This window comes from Oncorhynchus masou, chromosome 5 (assembly GCF_036934945.1).
Source record: "Oncorhynchus masou masou isolate Uvic2021 chromosome 5, UVic_Omas_1.1, whole genome shotgun sequence".
NCBI lineage: Eukaryota > Metazoa > Chordata > Actinopteri > Salmoniformes > Salmonidae > Oncorhynchus > Oncorhynchus masou.
In genome coordinates, this window is record NC_088216.1 from 46,821,263 (window position 1) to 46,840,932 (window position 19,670).

General features: G+C 42.6%; 1 protein-coding gene across 3 annotated transcripts; it reads right to left on the reverse strand.

The window, feature by feature from the left end:
- Positions 1–1,298: 1,298 nt before the first annotated feature.
- slc25a34 (solute carrier family 25 member 34) lies at positions 1,299–19,325 on the reverse strand. Of its 3 annotated transcripts, none has more exons than XM_064965747.1 (7): positions 19,204–19,325; positions 15,839–15,977; positions 13,971–15,106; positions 9,965–10,030; positions 5,600–5,752; positions 4,788–4,922; positions 1,299–4,556 (listed from the first exon to the last, which is right to left on the reverse strand). In XM_064965747.1, exons 3-7 carry the CDS (start codon positions 14,493–14,495, stop codon positions 4,374–4,376), a joined length of 1,062 nt encoding a protein of 353 aa, XP_064821819.1. In that variant the 5' UTR covers positions 14,496–15,106; positions 15,839–15,977; positions 19,204–19,325; the 3' UTR covers positions 1,299–4,373. The 3 variants fall into 3 exon arrangements, with proteins under 3 accessions (XP_064821819.1, XP_064821817.1, XP_064821820.1); XM_064965745.1 differs by having other exon boundaries at positions 15,790–15,977; XM_064965748.1 differs by lacking the exon at positions 15,839–15,977.
- Between the last annotated feature and the right edge of the window lie 345 nt (positions 19,326–19,670).

Below are 19,670 nucleotides of genomic sequence, written 5' to 3' on the forward strand. Positions count from 1 at the left end.
ACTAGACCTGAGGAACACACATGCTCACAAGTTACTGTCCTCTTCACCATAATCAATAAAGTTCCTCACCATTATTGTATCAATACCACCATAATTTAATGACTTTGATATCAAGCAATTCAAGCAATATTTTCTTTGTGGCTAACGTTAGCTAGGTGGCTAACACTAATGTGATAGGTTCTTGGACATGATAGCCCCGTCGATGTGAATGGGGGCGTGCTCTGCCCTCCTTTTCCTGTAATCCACGATCAGCTCCTTTGTCTTACTGACGTTGAGAGAGAGGTTGTTGTCCTGACACGACACTGCCAGGTCTCTGACCTTCTGGTGTTGGAGTCATGTGTGCCCATGCAATCGTGGGTGAACAGGGAGTACAGGAGGGGACTAAGCATGCACCGCTGAGGGGCCCCCATGTGGAGGGTCAGCGTAATGGATGTGTTGTTGCCTTCCCTCAACACCTGGGGCGGCCCGACAGGATGTCCAGGATCCAGTTGCAGAGGGAGGTGTTTAATCCCAGAGTCCTTTTTTTGTTTAAACGTTCTTACTTTTTAACTCTGCATTGTTGGGAAAGGGCTCATAAGTAAGCATTTCATGGTAAAGAATGGCATTCTATTTGCCAGTCTACCACAAACTGACATGCACAGCTTGTGCAGTATCCAGTTTGAGGGAGACTTTTTCCTGTTTTTTTCTGACTATCACCACAAGTATTTGTTTATTATCTCATGCTAGAAATTTCTATCCCAAAATGTAGAGTGATATTGTCATTGATTAGATAGGCAGTGAGAAGACCAAGGGTGAATTAATATCCTTTCCTATTCAACACGACACCCTTCTGATAATTGTCATGTTGCCTTAATTTTCACCGCATTGATCACTTGTGTGTCCTCTCCATGTTGGCGATTCAATGGTCGTATGATAGTGGTCTGACAATGTGTGTCCCGGTCTGTCTGAGTTGGCCTATGCGTTAAATGATCAAAAAGGGTTGCAAATAAATAACTGTTATAGATAGGCTTAACTATTCAACAATTATCAAAATCACTGTACCTAAATATAGAGATGATTGCTTGAAATTGCATCAAGAGATTCTGACTGATTACATTGGAGTGTAATGCTTTTCAGAAATGAATGATCAGAAATTAGGCTGGGCTACTCACCTGTGCCTTCAATGGGGTCTGTAACAATGTTAAAAATTAGAACAATCTAGAATAGCAATTCAAAATGCTTAATACAATAATTATACATATATACTTTAGTTAGTTCAAGTTATTTTTCATTTCTCTCATCGAATCTTAAGACACACATAAGTCAAGGCATTTTTATTTTCACACATTGCATGGAAAAGACAAACATATCAGTAAAACTGTAGGCTCAATGTTATCCAGGTCACTAACCCAGACAAAAAAACACATATTACATGGACTTGGTGATCTGACCAAACTTAATCTTGTTTCATCAAGAATGGGCCTTCTTGTGCACAGTTTGACTTTTGACCTTAAGGCTTAGTCATGGAGTGAGCCTCATCTTACATATCAACCTTCAACATCATTGTCCAACAATGTCTATAAAATCAAGCTGCGATAGATCAAGTTTTTCAAGTCAAGTAAAATACACTGAATGTACAAAACATTAGGAACATGTCATGCTTTGTCCATGGCATAGACTGACCAGGTGAATCCAGGGGAAAGCTATGATCCCTTTTGATGTTACTTGATAAATCAATTTCAATCAGTTGAGATGAAGGGGAGGAGACAGGTTAATAAAGAAGGATTTTTAAGCCTTGAGACAAGTGAGACATGGATTGTGCATGTACAGTGGCTTGCGAAAGTATTCACCCCCCTTGGCATTTTTCCTATTTTGTTGCCTTACAACCTGGAATTAAAATAGATTTTTGTGGGGTTTGTATCATTTCATTTACACAACATGCCTACCACTTTGAAGATGCAAAATATTTTTTTTATTGTGAACAATCAAGAAATAAGACAAAGAAAATTGAAAACTTGAGTGTGCATAACTATTCACCCCCTCAAAGTCAATACTTTGTAGAGCCACCTTTTGCAGCAATTACAGCTGCAAGTCTCTTGGGGTATGTCTCTATAAGCTTTGCACATCTAGCCACTGGGATTTTTGTCCATTCTTCAAGACAAAACTGCTCCAGCTTCTTCAAGTTGGTGTCACAAGTTGTGATTGTCTCCACCCCCTCCAGGTGTCGCTTATTTTCCCTGGTGCATTTATCCGTGTGTTTCCTGTTTCTCTGTGCCAGTTTGTCTTGTATGTTCAAGTCAAACAGCATGTTTTTCCCTTGCGCCTGCTTTTCTATTATCTTTTACTCGTCCTCCCGGTTTTGACCTTTGCCTGTTTTTCTGGACTCCATTGCTGCCTGCCTGACCAGTCTGCCTGCCTGCCCTCGAGCCTGCCTGCCATTCTGTACCTCAGGAACTCTGAACTGGTTTTGACCTTTTGCCTATCCATGACCATTCTCTTACTTAGCCCTTTTGGATTGTTAATAAACAGCTTGGAATCTAACCATCTGCCTCCTGTGTCTGCATTTGGGTCTCGCCTTGTGCCCTTATAGTTGGATGGGTTCCGCTGGTGTACAGCAATCTTTAAGTCATACCACAGATTCTGAATTGGATTGAGGCCTGGGCTTTGACTAGGCCATTACAAGACATTTAAATGTTTCCCCTTAAACCACTCGAGTGTTGCTTTAACAGTATGCTTATGGTCATTGTCCTGCTGGAAGGTGAACCTCCGTCCTAGTCTCAAATCTCTGGAAGACAAACAGGTTTCCCTCAAGAATTTCCCTGTATTTAGCGCCATCCATCATTCCTTCAATTCTGACCAGTTTCCCAGTCCCTGCCAATGAAAAACATTCCCACAGCATGATGCTGCCACCACCGTGCTTGGGATGGTGTTCTCGGTGTGATGAGATGTTTTGAGTTTGTGCCAGACATAGCGTTTTCCTTGATGGCCAAAAAGCTCAATTTGAGTTTCATCTGACCAGAGTACCTTATTCCATACGTTTGGGGAGTCTCCCACATGCCTTTTGGCAAACACCAAACGTTTTTGCTTATTTTTTTTCTAGTCCAGCTCTGTGGAGTGCACGGCTTAAAGTGGTCCTATGGACAGATAATCCAATCTCTGCTGTGGAGCTTTGTAGATCCTTCAGGTTTATCTTTGGTCTCTTTGTTGCCTCTCTGATTAATGCCCTCCTTGCCTGGTCCATGAGTTTTGGTGGGCGGTCCTCTCTTGGCAGAGATGTGGTGCCATATTCTTTCCATATTTTAATAATGGATTTAATGGTGCTCTGTGGGATGTTCAAAGTTTCTGATATTTTTTTATAACCCAACCCTGATCTGTACTTCTCCACAACTTTGTCCCTGGTCTCCTTGGTCTTCATAGTGCCACTTGCTTGGTGGTGCCCCTTGCTTAGTGGTGTTGCAGACTCTGGGGCCTGTCAGAACAGGTGTATATATACTGAGCGCATGTAACAGATCATGTGACACTTAGATTACACACAGGTGGGCATTATTTAACCAATTTTGTGACTTCTGAATGTAATTGGTTGCACCAGATCTTATTTTTATTTATTGAAACAAGTTATTTTTTCACTTCACCAATTTGAACTATTTTGTGTGTGTCCATTACATGAAATCCAAATAAAAATCTATTTAAATTACAGGTTGTAATGCAACAAAATAGGAAAAACTCCAAGGGGTTGAATTATTTTACAAAGCACTGTATGCCATTCAGAGGGTGATTGGACAAGATAAAACATTTAAATGCCTTTGACTGGGGATTGGTAGTAGGTGCCAGGCGCACCGTTTTGAGAGTGTGTCAAGAACTCCATCGCTGCTGGGTTTTTCACGCTCAACAGTTTCCAATGTGTATGAAGAATGGTCCACCACCTAAAGGGCATCCAGCCAACTTGACACAACTGTGGGAAGCATTGGTGTCAACATGGACCAGCATCCCGGTGGAACATTTTCAACGCCTTGTGGAGTCCATGCCCAGATGAATTGAAGCTGTTTTGAGGGCAAAAGGGGGTGCAACTCAATAATGTTTTGTACACTCAGTGTATATCAAGCCATTATGTATCCTTCCAGTTAACCAGTGAGGGAGTGCAAGTCTATTCTGTGGAATTGAGAGCATCTCCTCCTCCTCGTCTCTCCTTCTCTCAACCAACTTTCCACACTGGCATCACAAAGAGTGTATACTGCTCGTCTCTACCAACGGACCAGTCATTCATTCAACTCTGTCCACCATATGAGGCCTTCTTTCTTAGCTCCGGCTCTGATGAAGACAGCAGGCCAAAACATGTTTTATTTTTTAAATCAACTTCCATTGTCCTCCAAGATTGGCTGAATATCCTCTTCTCTTCAGCTCTCGTTCTGAACGTCCTGAAAGGCCCGTTGTCTCATCAGGTCCCAGAAGAGCATGCTAAGAACGGTGTGAGGGCACAGGCGGAAGAACACAGGGCCCATACCTTTATACAGCCCCAGAAAACCCTCTGTCCGGCACACCTTCACTAGACAGTCTGAGAAGCCCAGGTACAGACGACCCTAACAGACAGGCAAGAGAGGCAGAAAATGAAACTGTGAGTTCAACGTCTAAAGACAGTTACAGTATAGATCTTTATAAATTTGTGTGTTCAACATCTAAGAGCCAGAAGTATACAGTATATGGAGAAGCCAAAGTTCTACTTAGAAACCAAGACCAGGGAATATCAGGGTGAAATAGGCAATTCCAATGATGGTGGACAAAGAAAAATGAGATATTGAAAAGAGCCTCACCCTATGACGCTCATCCACTGGCTGGTTGTAGAGGCGTGTGCTGATGACGTCAAACGGCGTCATGGTGATCGTCACGGCGACTCCACTGATACAGGCAGCTGTCAAGGCAACCAGCCAGCTGTTTGGACTGTACCACTACAAGGACACAGAGAGAGAAATCAACCAACTGTAGAGGTGAAAGATTATTCATATCTTGATCAAATCAAACTTTATTTGTCACTTGCGCCAAATACAACAGGTGTAGACCTTACCGTGAAATACTTACTTACAAGCCCTTAACCAACAATGCAGTTCAAGAAAGAGTTAAGAAACTATTTACCAAATAAACTAAAGTAAAAACTAACACAATAAAATAACAATAACGAGGCTATATTCCGGGGGTACCGGTACAATGTGCGGGGGTACAGGTTAGTCTAGGTAATTTGGTAGGGGTATGTAGGTATGGGTAAAGTGACTATGCACAGATAAACAATAAGTAGCAGCAGTGTAAAAACAAATGAAGAGTGGGGTCAATATAAAAGGTCCAGGTGACCATTTGATTAATTGTTCAGCAGTCTTCTGGCTTGGGGGCAGAAGCTGTTAAGGGGCCTTTTGGTCATAGACTTGGCACTCCGGTACCGCTTGATGGATACTTGTATGAAATGTACCTTCGAAAATTGTTTTAAACACACTCAAAAACTTTCAATAGTTCTATATACACACCATCCTTATTTGCTGATACCGTATGTACAGGTCATTCTGCATGTGTGACACCTGGCTTAACGCAATACACACGACAGCCTGCGAGTGTGATAGATGGTTTCTATAGTTACCTGTAGGCGTGCCACCCATTCCTTAGCGGAGCTGAAGGTGGCCAGTTGAGCGGCTGATCCCACCATCACTCGAGGCACAGCCCCGTTCACACCCCTCCACAGCCCCACCACGCCCTCCCGCCGGTAGATATTGGCGAAGGCACTCGACACACCCTGACGAAGGGAAATTCAGACAAAAAACAAAACATTTTACGAGGGAGAAAGGTTGAACGTGTCGAGCCAGTCCACCTGGATAAATGTAGCTTTCCTCTTCACTCCATGCAGTTTTAGTTTAGGGTCAACCACTCTACAGAAACAGCATGTTGCCATATCCTACAGATCAAGGCAAAGCTGGACAAAGGGGGTGTTATAGGTGCAGTTTTCCTCAACCTCAGAAAAGCCTTTGACACTGTTTACCACAATGTCTTCCTTTCCAAGCTATCCAACTTCAACATTTTGTCAAGTGCTTTCTTATGGATTGTGTCTTATCTGGCAGACCAGATGCAATGTGTTTGGATTAACGGTGAACTATCCTCACCAAGGGATTGCACTGTGGGAGTCCCACAGGGGTCAATCCTGGGCCCTTTGTTACTCAGCCTCTATATTAATGACCTTCCGTCTGTATGCCAGGGTGTGGATATGTACGTGGATGATACAGTTCTTTATACGTATTTCTATGCTGATGAAGTGGCAAGCAGTATCATTGTAAAAAGTAGCTGAATGGCTCAACCTCTCCTGTCTCACGCTCAATGTTTTAAAAACGGTAGCCATGTACTTCTTCACAAAACTAAACAAACAGGCTTACTCGGACATACTTATTCAAGGACAAAAAATGTAAACAGTCACCTAGTTTAAATATCTGGGCATTATACTTTGAACTTGAAAAAACATTAAGATGTCCAGCAAAATCAGATAGTCTTTCAAATTTCCGATACATCAGGAACCAAAATCTATTTACATGCAATGATCTTCTCCCACCTGTCCTATTGTATCATCAGCTGGTCTAATGCCAATGAAACATGACTGAAACCTCTTCGATCTCTAAATAAACAAGCACTGAAGATCCTGGACAGGAAATTGCGTCATTACCATCACTGCAATATTCTCCCCAAGTACAATCGGTTCCATTTCTCAGTTGTTTGTCTAGTTTGTAAGATTATCAACAATGTTGCACCCCCACCTCTGAAAGATTTTGGCATATTAAGCTCTGAACAAAACAGCAGAATCACCCAGACATCCACAAGAGGAGTCTGTGTCATTCCTAAAAGAAAACACCTTTGGGCAGTCAGCGTTCTCCACCTCAGGCATCAGTAAACGGAATTCCATCCCCTCTACTTTAAGAAACACGAGAGCCTAAATCCTTCTCCGTGCAGGTCAAATCATGGATCAAGACGTATCAATCCTGCACACATTGACTAGTTCTTAATGCACTCAAGTCTGCTGAATTTGTTGTATAATTTGTTGTATTTTATGTTTCCTGTATTTCTTTTAATCTGTTATCCTACTATACTACTGTATGACTGATGTGCATTTAGCTATGTTTATGTATTCAGTTATGTTTGGTTAGGGACTGCAGATGGAAATGATCTGTGCTTAGCTAACTCTGGTGTGAACATCATATTTCACTGTCTGAAATATTTAATTGCACATGGTTCCTTTAAAATAAACTACTACTTCTACCATATATAGTGCTTCTCGCTGTTGAATGTGAAAATGTTTTCTTATCGAAATCCCTCCCTGAAGTATGGACATTTTTCTACTATTAAGTTATCAACTCTGCGCTGACATCACTTGTGGATACTTTGCCCACAAATGGCAGTGTGTCAGGGTATTGGACAGCATCAGCCTATGGAACACAAAGGGATATTGTGACAGCTTTACAATAGCAAACCTACATACAGTTGAAGTCGGAAGTTTACATATACTTAGGTTGGCGTCATTAAAACTCGTTTTTCAACCACTCCACAAATGTCTTGTTAACAAACTATAGTTTTGGCAAGTCAGTTAGGACATCTACTTTGTGCATGACACAAGTAATTTTTCCAACAATTGTTTACAGACAGATTATTTCATTTATAATTCACTGTATCACAATTCCAGTGGGTCAGAAGTTTACACACACTAAGTTGACTGTGCCTTTTAAACTGCTTGGAAAATTCCAGAAAATTATGTCATGGCTTTAGAAGCTTCTGATAGGCTAACTGACATAATTTGAGTCAATTGGAGGTGTACCTGTGGATGTATTTCAAGGCCTACCTTCAAACTCAGTGACTCTTTGCTTGACATCATGGGAAAATCAAAAGAAATCAGCCAAGACCTCAGAAAACACACTGTACACCTCCACAAGTCTGGTTCATCCTTGGGAGCAATTTCCAAGCGCCTGAAGGTACCACGTTCATCTGTACAAATAATAGTACACAAGTATAAACACCATGGGACCACGCAGCCGTCATACCGCTCAGGAAGGAGACGTGTTCTGTCTCCTAGAGATGGTGCAAAAAGTGCCAATCAATCCCAGAACAACAGCAAAGGACCTTGTGAAGATGCAGGAGGAAACAGGTACAAAATAATCTATATCCACAGTAAAACAAGTCCTATATCGACATAACCTGAAAGGCCTCTCAACAAGGAGGAAGCCACTGCTCCAAAACTGCCATAAAAAAAGCCAGACTATGGTTTGCAACTGCACATGGGGACAAAGATCGTACTTTTTGGAGAAATGTTCTCTGGTCTGATGAAACAAAAAATAGAACTGTTTGACCATAATGACCATCGTTATGTTTGGAGAAAAAAGGGGGAGGCTTGCAAGCCAAAGAACACCTTCCCAACCATGAAGCATGGGTTGGCAGCATCATGTCGTGGGGGTGCTTTGCTGCAGGAGGGGCTGGTGCACTTCACAAAATAGATGGCATCATGAGGGAGGGAAAATTTTGTGGATATATTGAAGCAACATCTCAAGACGTCAGTCAGGAAGTTAAAGCTTGGTCGCAAATGGATCTTCCAAATGGACAATGACCCCAAGCATACTTGGTTTAAGGATAACAAAGTTAAGGTATTGGAGTGGCCATCACAAAGCCCTGACCTCAATCCTATAGAAGATTTGTGGCAGAACTGAAAAAGTGTGTGCGAGCAAGGAGGCCTATAAACCTGACTCAGTTACTCCAGCTCTGTCAGGAGGAATGGGCTAAAAATCCCCCAACTTACTTTGGGAAGCTTGTGGATGGCTACTCGAAACGTTTGACCTAAGTTAAACAATTTAAAGGCAATGCTACCAAATACTAACTGAGTGTATGTAACCTTCTGACCCACTGGGAATGTGATGAAAGAAATAAAAGCTGAAATAAATCATTATCTCTACTATTATTCTGACATTTCACATTCTTAAAATAAAGTGGTGATCCTAACTGACCTAAGACATGGAATTTTTACGAGGATAAAATGTCAGGAATTGTGAAAAACTGAGTTTAAATGTATTTGGCTAAGGTGTATGTAAACTTCCGACTTCAACTGTACCTTAGGTCTACACATTGACTTTGATCTTTATTGTAAGGGGGTGAACAGTTTGCCTGATGACCAAAACTGAATTATTCCGCTGGTCTTTGTTCACTATGTACTATACTTCAGTCTGAGACTGCCATCGTTGAAGTCGTTTGTGGCGACATCAAAATGAGGGGTGTTGTACAAAACAAAGTCAGCTTGGATCATCTCTAACCAAGTATCAAAGAGAATGAAGAATTTTTAAGAAGACACTTTATCCACAAGGATTCTGGCTCTGGCCCAACCCATCGGTTTCTGGGACAAATCAGTACAGTTAGAATGCATTTGCGTTCTAGAAATCATCGGGGAGGTGCTCAGATCCAGACTCATAGTGGCGAAGAAACTAACGTCCATGGGCGTGGCGTAGCGTTTGGCCGGAAGCAAGGCGTTTGGGTAGCCAGGCAAATGAACAGTGCCATGAAAAAAGTGAATAGTGCCATGACAAATTGAAAAAATGTATCTCTTAGATCAAAAGGGCCACACTACATCCCTTAACAGGGTTTTAAAAATAAATCACTGTGCTTGTCTTTATCTTGATGATTACAGTATCAGTCACAAAGGTTGTGTGTTTTTGTTTCGTTGACACCACTCCACACCTCTGTTTGCATGTTACTGATTGGCTGGTGGTTGTGAAACGTGTCACTAGGGTTCACACGGATATGGTTAGTTATGCTGGGGGTGGGCTGAGGAAGTAGGGGGGAGAGAGAGAGGAATGTGAGCCAAAATGATAGAGGAGTGGGATTGGAAACAAAGTGACATACTTACACAACATTAAGGACTGGTGTAGAGCCCGAACAACTAGAGAACACTGGGTCCAACTGTTTCACGGACAGCGCACACACTCCTCACCTGATGGTTGTGCTGGTGACCCACTGCGATGGCTTCGACTGTCTGGGCCTGCAGATGTGTCTTCACCTGTGGAGGAAACATAAGACACTTGCTTCAATGTATTTTATACCAGAGGCGGCCGATGGGAGGAGCTATAGGAGGACATAGTCATTGGAAGAGAGCTGGAATGGAATACATGGAACGGTATCAAACACATAAAACATATGGAAACCACATGTTTGACTCCGTTCCATTCATTCCATTCCAGCCATAACAGTGAGCCCGTCCTCCAATAGCTCCTCCCACCAGCCTCCGCAGTTGTATGCCCATTTGACATACACAGCATTGCAAAGAGAAACTTTGCATTACGCCTCCCCATAATAACAGAGGCACAACCCCATCACTAAATAGAGACACACTGTTCAGTGGGTACACCTGGTATGAGTTATGTAACATGTGCATATTTTTTGAACACTCACGGGCACACACATCCCTTCAGGATGCTCATGACCTCCATTTCACATCTCTCCTTCTCTCTGAACGACCATTATTCAGCTTACTGAGATGACACTGCACACTGAGTGGGTCTAGAAACCTGAGTTGGGCTCTCACAGTACACATGCACAGACACCCGAGTCGGACCCCTCCCTGCTTCTTCTCACACACCGGGTGCAACCAAAAATAGCCTCCCATCTCTTTCTCTTTTAATCTCTCTCGCTCTCCCTTTACTTCATATTCTGCCAAAAAAACATAGGAGGGAGTGCTGGGGAGTATTTTGGGTAGTGGTTGGAAGTAGGTACGTGCCGGGTATATTTAGTGACCCAGATTCTCACAAACATATCACCATGCAGATTATATAGTGTTTCCACGATGCTGCAGAGGTCAGATGGCTACACTGAGGTACATTGAGCAACAGATGCAGCCTAGACAACAACAGCAGCCGGAGTATATGAGAGCCACCTTGGGGTCACAAGTTATACAACTGCCTTAACTCATGGGGAAATACACAGCCACTGTAGAAGTCACTGCCCTTCGCACAGTAGAAACACAACAGATTTGTATTTATAGTACCAACACAAACACGTCAAGTTCTCATAACAGGGAAAATGGCTGGGGTAATATTACTACCCGCACACACAATAAATGAATGATACAAATAAACACCGTCACACTTAGGGACAGATCTACATTTACTGGGGGGGAGGGGTGGTCCAACATTGTCAAAGGTATTTTATTTTCTTTGGGGAGGGTTGTGTGTTTTTTCTATTGGGCACAGGGGAGGGAAGTGAGTTTTTCTATGGTTTACATTTGCTCTTCTGTTCATATTGTCCCCAATGGCTTGACTTGCTTTTGATGTTAACTGTAATAAAGTTAAGAAACGTCTGTGAAGGTTTGGTATGGTGTGGCTATTATTAAGCATTAGCTACTGCGGGCTTATTATATGAAGGCAGTGCACCCCGGCGCTCTAACTGACTCTGACAGTTGAACTTGAGGTGAGGAAGAATGTTTCAGGCCTGCCAGAGTTACGCCTATAATATAACAACATAACACTTATCTTTATACAAAATATTCAGATTGAAAATGTACCAATTACCCTCCTTCTGTACATCTATATCTGTATAGCAGATATAGATGTAGCCACCTGACATAAAGAAATGCATGTCACTGTCATAGCATGCCACCGGCATTTCGCTCTCTTTCTGGGGAAAGGACTAAGCTTATCTTCCTTTATTTATATATATACAGTACCAGTCAAACGTTTGGACACACCTACTCATTCCAGGCTTCCTCTTTATTTGTACTATTTTCTACATTGTAGAATAATAGTGAGGACATCAAAACTATGAAATACTGTAACACATATGGAATCATGTAGCAACCATAAAAGTGTTAAACAAATTATTCAAAGTAGCCACCCTTTGCCTTGATGAAAGCTTTGCACACACTTGGCATTCTCTCAACCAGCTTCATGGGGTAGTCACCTGGAATGCATATCAATTAACAGGTGTGTCTTGTTAAAAGTTCATTTGTGGAATTTCTTTCCTTAATGCGTTTGAGCCAATCAGTTGTGTTGTGACAAGGTTCTTCCTTTAAAAGTTGCAGCGTACTGCAGCGCAGCCTGCGGGGTGCCGCAGAATTCTATGGCATTATTATTTAAGTGTCAGCCATTGTTGCCAGAATGACGCAATTTACCACAATCTGCCACCATCTACCACAAACGGTTGTGGAATAAGCTCATATCTTTTAAAGGAAGAACCACAGTAGGGGTGGTATACAGAACATAGCCCTATTTGGTAAAAGACCAAGTCCATATTATGGCAATAACAGCTCAAATAATCAAAGAGACACGACAGTCCATCATTACTTTAGGTCAGTCAATCTGAAATTTCAAGAACTTTGAAAGTTGCTTCAAGTGCAGTTGCAAAAACCATCGAGCACTATTATGAAACTGGCTCTCATGAGGACCGGCACAGGAAAGGAAGACCCAGAGTTACCTCTGCTGCAGAGGATAAGTTCATTATAGTTACCAGCCTCCGAAATTGCAGCCCAAATAAATGCTTCAGCGAGTTCAAGTAACAGACACATATCAACATCAACTGTTCAGAAGAGACTGCGTGAATCAGGCCTTTGTGGTTGAATTTCTGCAAAGAAATCACTACTAAGGGACACCAATAATAAGAAGAGACTTGTTTGGACCAAGAAACACGAGCAATGGACATTAGACCGTCATTTGGTCTGACGAGTCCAAATTTGAGATTTTTGGTTCCAATCGCTGTGTCTTTGTGAGATGCAGAGTAGGTGAACGGATGATCTCCGCATGTGTGGTTCCCACCGTGAAGCATGGAGGAGGATGTATAATGGTATGGGGGTGCCTTGCTGTTGACACTGTCAGTGATTTATTTAGAATTCAAGGCGCACTTAACCAGCATGGCAACCACAGCATTCTGCAGAGATACGCCATCCCATCTGTTTTGGGCTTAGTGGGATTATCATTTGTTTTTCAAGAGGACAATTACCCAACACACCTCCAGGCTGTGTAAGGGCTATTCGACCAAGAATAGTGAGGACATCAATCACCCGACCTCAACCCAGTTGAGATGGTTTTGGATGAGTTGGACCGCAGAGTGAAGGAAAAGCAGCCAACAAGTGCTCAGCATATGTGGGAACTCTTTCAAGACTGTTGGAAAAGCTTTCCAGGTGAAACTGGTTGAGAGAATGCCAAGAGTGTGCAAAGCTGTCATCAAGGCAAAGGGTGGCTACTTTGAAGAATCTAAAATATATATATTTTTGTTTAACACTTTTCGATTACTACATGATTCCATTTGTGCTATTTCATAGTTTTGATGTCTTCACTATTATTCTACAATGTAGAAAATAGTACAAAAAGTACAGTACAGTGGACACCTAATGCCCTGATACATTTAGTACTAAAATATCTGAGAACTGAACCATGAGGTGGACAATTATTATTTCACGAAAGTCGCTTAAAAACCAACCTTTATTTCACTAGGCAAGTCAGTTAAGAACAAATTCTTATTTACAATGAAGATCTAGAGTTCCCACATCTGCCCCTGAACAAGGCAGTTAACCCCTATTTTTTTTATTTTTACCTTTATTTAACCAGGCAAGTCAGTTAAGAACACATTCTTATTTTCAATGACGGCCTGGGAACAGTGGGTTAACTGCCTGTTCAGGGGCAGAACGACAGATTTGTACCTTGTCAGCTCGGGGGTTTGAACTCGCAACCTTCCGGTTACTAGTCCAACGCTCTAACCACTAGGCTACCCTGCCGCCCCAAGAGTGTGCAAAGCTCTTAATTCTATAAGAGGGGTTAATATTTTTCATGTTGGGGAGGGGGGTGCATACTGTAAAAATTGGGGCACATACTCCAGGGTGAACACTGTTAATATTGTAAGGTCTGTGCATGGCAATATGACACCCTAAGTACCCTCCATATCTCCTTACCTCATCCAAAGCTATGCACTATGAGAGCGACAACAATACAACAAAGATTTATACCACTCACCAGATAGGCAGGAGAGGCAATGAAGGCCCCCAGAGCCCCGGCCACAGCCCCTGACATCAGACTCCCTCCAGGGACTGCAGTGAAGCCCACGGTGTCACAGTAGGAGTAGAAGCCCAGCCTCACGCCGTTCATCAGACCCTGGTACATCAGCCCAGCCGAGAGCCCCTTCTGCAGCCCGCGGAGCCCATCCGTCCTCCCCACCACCCACAGGGCCTGCAGCACCCCGCGGTAGTGCTGCCGGTAGGACCCCTGCGCCCGCAGCTCTCCCTGCAGCTGCAACCGTGTCTTTACCACCTCCAGGGGGTTAGTGAACACACAGGCCCCGCAGCACGACAACGCTCCTAAGGCAAAGTCCAGCGGGGGCCACAGGGCCGGAGGCAGTTGAGGCGAGGGGATTGAGGTGGCCCGGGAAAAAGGGGGGACTGGGGATGTCATGGCAGCTGATTGGAGCAGAATGGAGTTGGAGCTGGGAGAGCTGAATGGAGAGTTTGTGGTGGGATAGTTCATTAGCTGGGTACCGGTCATTTCTGAAGGGTGCAGTGTCCAATGGTGCCCTTGGTGATGAGTCGACCCAGGCTAAGGAAGAGCTCCCAGGTGGGTGAGAGGGTATGGAGTGTGACAGAGTGTGGGTATGGTGCATGTGATCACGAAAGCGTGGTAGGAAACGGTGAGGTCAGAACTGTGTGGCAGGTAGCCTTGCGGTTAAGAGTGTTGGGTTTGTCGAATAGTTGAAAAATCGGTCAATGTGCCCCTGGGCAAGGCTCTTAACCCTAAGAGTGTCTGCTGAATGACTGAAATATAAACCTGTACAGCTGACTGTACAGAGTGGTACGATAAGAATTCAGTGATTACTTCCTGCTATACTGCTATGATGTCACGTGACCTGTGCTCCTGTCACAGTGCTCCTCTGACATTGGTGCTCAGTGTTTCTGGGATGTTGTCCTGGGATGTCTTATGCCTCAATGTCCTTGAAATGTCCTTGAAATGTCCTTGAAATGTCCTTGAAAGCAAATCATGAGTTGAGTTAAAGAGTTGTATTTTGTTCACTGAGCTAACGTGTCGAAATGTGAAATTATCACTGAGGAAGTCCAGCCAAGAGATCTAGCCCAATCCGAGAGCCAAGTACCTGTAGGATTCTGTAAACGAATAAGGAAATCTTAGATTCTAGATTTCTGTTGTAATTCCTATGAAAAAGAAAACATGTTATGAGGAGGGACTACATGTCCTGCTTTGGTTGCTTCTTTTGGTTCCATTTCATTAGAGAATATGTAACCGGAGATTAAGGAGGACAGCTGACACTACATTTCTTCCCAACAGAACTCAGTCACATAAGGGCAATTCCACAGTAGCAGAATTGCGCTGACTCAGATTTTTCACTTAAAGATGTATGCCAAAATAAAAACATTGATTTCAAAGTTTAACAAACCATCCAACTATATGCACAATGACTAATTTTAACAATTTGCACAGCAAAATTTACAAAACACATTTACTGGAAGAACTTTGGTAAAATCACCGTACAGTAGAGCTCAGTAGAGTATAGTAAAGTATAGTTCAGTACAGTTGAGTACAGTACAATACATTTGAGTACTCAATTCTAGTATGCTCTACTGTGTACTGCACTGAACTCTACTGTACGGTACAATAGAGAACTGTACTAAACTAAACTCAAATGTGTTTTAACTTTAATATACTGTGCTGTGCTGTATTGTGCTCCCCAAAATTGTGAAACAGACATCTATGATTGGTTCAGATTTGGTCTGGTCCAAATTTGAATCAATCATGGACGTCTATGTTTAAGCCAAATCAAAGACCGTACCAAAAATCTAAGTTTGTAGATGTTGAAATCAAGGCCAGGGCGGACTGACCAAATTTCAACAACTTGTCAACATCCATGGACGTCCTGTGTTGGTCGGTGCTCAGTGGGTAAGGATGTTGGTTAGAGTAAAAGGAAAAAGAGGGGGCTCATGGGTAGGTGTCAGTAGGATCCTGGAGAGTTGATATTAACTGGAGAGAGAAGAGAAGGAGAGAGAGGCAGTGAAACAAAGAGGGAGAGAGATAGGGAGAGTTTGTCCAGACTATTTTCACACTAGCATTGACCACCAGACGACAGGAACAGAAAGAAAACAGTTATGACAGTAGCAGGTGACCCAACTGTGGTTTGTGACTACTATGATTTCCTATTGTTAACCCTCTGGGTCATCAATTGCAGTAATTCTGTGTCATTAATTGCAGTAATTCTATGGCAGATTATTTGGTAACAGAATTTTGAGTTTTAATCAATTAATAATTGAACTTTCATTATCCTCCCTCCTTACGAGGGAGAGAAATGTGAAAATATTTGAAAGATATGTGTTTTTCTGGTAACGGAATATGAGGGCACAGGGCAATGTTTCCAAAACTCACACAAGGCAAATCATTTATCAAAATATAAGTGTTGATATTAATTGGCAGGGATCTTTACTTCAACATGATTGTGTTTTGATGTATTTCTAATAACTTTTAAAGACTTTCTGGTAGATGTTTTTTAAGACTCCTTTTCCATCTGTTTGAATTTAAATCAAACCCGTTGCTTATTCCTAATATTTAGGATATAACATGCATTTGGAAAGTATTCAGACCCCTTCCCCTTTTCCACATTTTGTTACATTACAGCCTTATTCTAAAATTGATTAAATAAAAATGTTCCTCATCAATCTACACACAATACCCAAGCAAAAACAGTTTTTAGATATTTTTTTTCCAAATGTGTTAAAAATAAATACAGAAATACCTTATTTACATACAGTTAGTATTCAGACCCTTTGTTATGAGACTCAAAATTGAGCTCAGGTACATCCTGTTTCCATTGATCATCCTTAAGATGTTTCTACAACTTGATTGGAGTCCACCTGTGGTAAATTCAATTGATTGGACATGATTTGGAAAGGCACACACCTGTCTATATAAACCAAAACATTTCTGCAGCATTGAAGGTCCTCAAGAACACAGTGGCCTCCATCATACCTAAATGGAATAAGTTTGGAATCACCGAGACTCTTCCTTGAGCTGGCCACCCGACCAAACTGAGCAATCGGGTGAGAAGGGCCTTGGTCATGGAGGTGACCAAGAACACAATGGTCACTCTGACAGAGCTCCAGATTTCCTCTATGGAGATGGGAAGACCTTCCAGAAGGACAACCACCTCTGCAGCACTCCACCAATCGGGCCTTTATGGTAGAGTAGCCTTGTCTTATGGTAGTAAGTTGGTGATTTGAAGATATACCTCTAGTGGTGTGGGGGCTGTGCTTTGGCAAAGTGGGTGGGGTTATATCCTGCCTGGTTGGCCCTGTCCGGTGGTATTGTAGGACGGGGCCACAGTGTCTTCCGACCCCTCCTGTCTCAGCCTCCAGTATTTGTGCTGCAGTAGTTTATGTGTCGGGGGGCTAGGGTCAGTCTGTTATGTCTGGAGTATTTCTCCTGTCTTATCCAGTGTCCTGTGTGAATTTAAATATGCTCTCTCTCTCTCTCAGAACCTGAGCCCTAGGACCATGCCTCAGGACTACCTGGCCTGATGACTCCTTTCTGTCCCCGGTCCACTTGTTCGTGCTGCTGCTCCAGTTTCAACTGTTCTGCCTGCGGCTATGGAACCCTACCTTGTCCCGGACCTGCTGTTTTCTACGCTCTCTCTACCGCACCTGCAGTCTCTAACTCTGAATGCTCGGCTATGAAAAATCAACTGACATTTACTCCTGAGGTGCTGACCTGTTGCACCCTCTACAACCACTGTGATTATTTAGTTTATTTGACCCTGCTGGTCATCTATGAACTTTTGAACATCTTGGCCATGTACTGTTATAATCTCCACCTGGCACAGCCAGAAGAGGACTGACCACACCTCAGAGCCTGGTTCCTCTATAGGTTCCTAGGTTCCTGCCTTTCTAGGGAGTTTTTCCAAGCCACCGTGCTTCTACATCTGCATTGCTTGCTGTTTGGGGTTTTAGGTTGGGTTTCTGTATTGCACTTTGTGACATCGGCTTATGTAAAAAGGGCTTTATAAATACATTTGATTGATTGATTGATTGATTGATTGATTGATAGAGTAGGCAGACGGAAGCCACTCCTCAGTAAAAGGCACATGACAGCCCGTTTGGAGTTTGCCAAAAGGCACCCAAAGGATCTCTCAGACCATGAGAAACATGATTCTCTGGTTTGATGAAACCAAGATTGACCTCTGGCCTGAATGCCAAGCGTCACGTCTGGAGGAAACCTGGCACAAGCCCTTCGGTGAAGCATGGTGGTGGTAGCATCATGCTGTGGGGATGTTTTCAGCAACAGGGACTGGGAGACTACTCAGGATTGAGGGAAAGACGCCAAGACAACACAGGAGTGGCTTCGGGACAAGTTCCTGAATGTCGTTGAGTGGCCCAGCCAGAGCCCAGACTTGAACCCGATCGAACATCTCTGGAGAGACCTTAAAATAGCTGTGCACTGACGCTCCCCATCCAACCTGACAGAGTTTGAGAGGATCTGCAGAGAAGAATGGGTGAAACTCACCAAATACAGGTGTGCCAAGCTTGTAGCGTCATACCCAAGAAGACTCAAGGCTGTAATCACTGCCAAAAGTGCTTAAACAGAGTACTGAGTAAAGGGTCTGAATACTTATGTAAATGTGATATTTCAGTTGTAGATTTTTTAAAATTAATTTGCAAAAATTTATAAAATACGTTTTTGCTTTGTCATTATGGGGAATTGTGTGTATGATGAGGGGAAAAAAAACAAAGTAACAAAATGTGGAAAAAGTCAAGGGGTCTGAATACTTTCCGAATGCACTTTACATACTCCTTCATATATATATAAAAAAAAAAAATATATATATATATATATATATATATATATAGAGAGACTTAGCTTTCAATTGACACCCAATTTGACATGCTTTTATGAATGTCACATGTTGGTGCTCATGGGTCCTTTTACATGGAAATAGCCATAACACTCATAAGACAACCACCCATGCAGTTTGATCACTTTACAACTTATACATAGACAAATATGTATCAACTACTAATAAGAGCACACAGATACACATACTTACTCTACAACGACAGGCATAAGCAGGGATCACAAGATACAAATCAAGAACTTTGCACCGCTGTAATCAGACTGAAGTCTGAATCCCAGAGTGACTCAGCATAATCTGCAAACTCCCACAATGGTCTGAATGTCTGATAACAAATTAAACTAAACTTACTCTTGTTGTGTGTTGTGGTCTTTTCCTCTTTGCTTCCCCTCCCTGCACAGCCAGACAGCATTAGTAAACATTTGTCCCCAGCAGTCCCATCCATTGTGGAAGTCTCCTCCTACTGCCTTAGGCCAGAGCCAATCAAGACCGGGGCCTGTCCGCCACCTCAACACATCCCCTACTCTGTTCCAACGGAAAGTTCTGCCCCCTGCCTTGGTCCTATGGATTGTCTCTGGGTAAAAGGTTATAGTTTTGAGAACAGAGGTGGAGTGTGTAAGGGTGTAACATAGGGGAAAAGCACTGCTTTCAAATAGAAGTACTAATCATGTGCTAAGGAAAAAGAGGTTCGTCTGGGATCCACAACAATGAAAGTCACAAACTTTCTTTCTGTCTGTCCCTATTTAAAAAAGGCTGGTATTATCATCATATTCACAGTGGAAGGTTATTATGGTAGGTAAAAATCGGATAAGACAATT

What these genes read in the sequence shown, in the direction of transcription:
- slc25a34 (XM_064965748.1), bottom strand. Translation starts at nt 14,495, where the DNA reads ATGACCGGTACCCAGCTAATGAACTATCCCACCACAAACTCTCCATTC. An exon ending in TTGCCTCTCCTGCCTATCTG is followed by an intron (nt 10,031 to 13,970) that starts GTGAGTGGTATA and finishes TTTCCTCCACAG; the next exon opens with GTGAAGACACATCTGCAGGC. An exon ending in GTCACCAGCACAACCATCAG is followed by an intron (nt 5,753 to 9,964) that starts GTGAGGAGTGTG and finishes TCCCTTCGTCAG; the next exon opens with GGTGTGTCGAGTGCCTTCGC.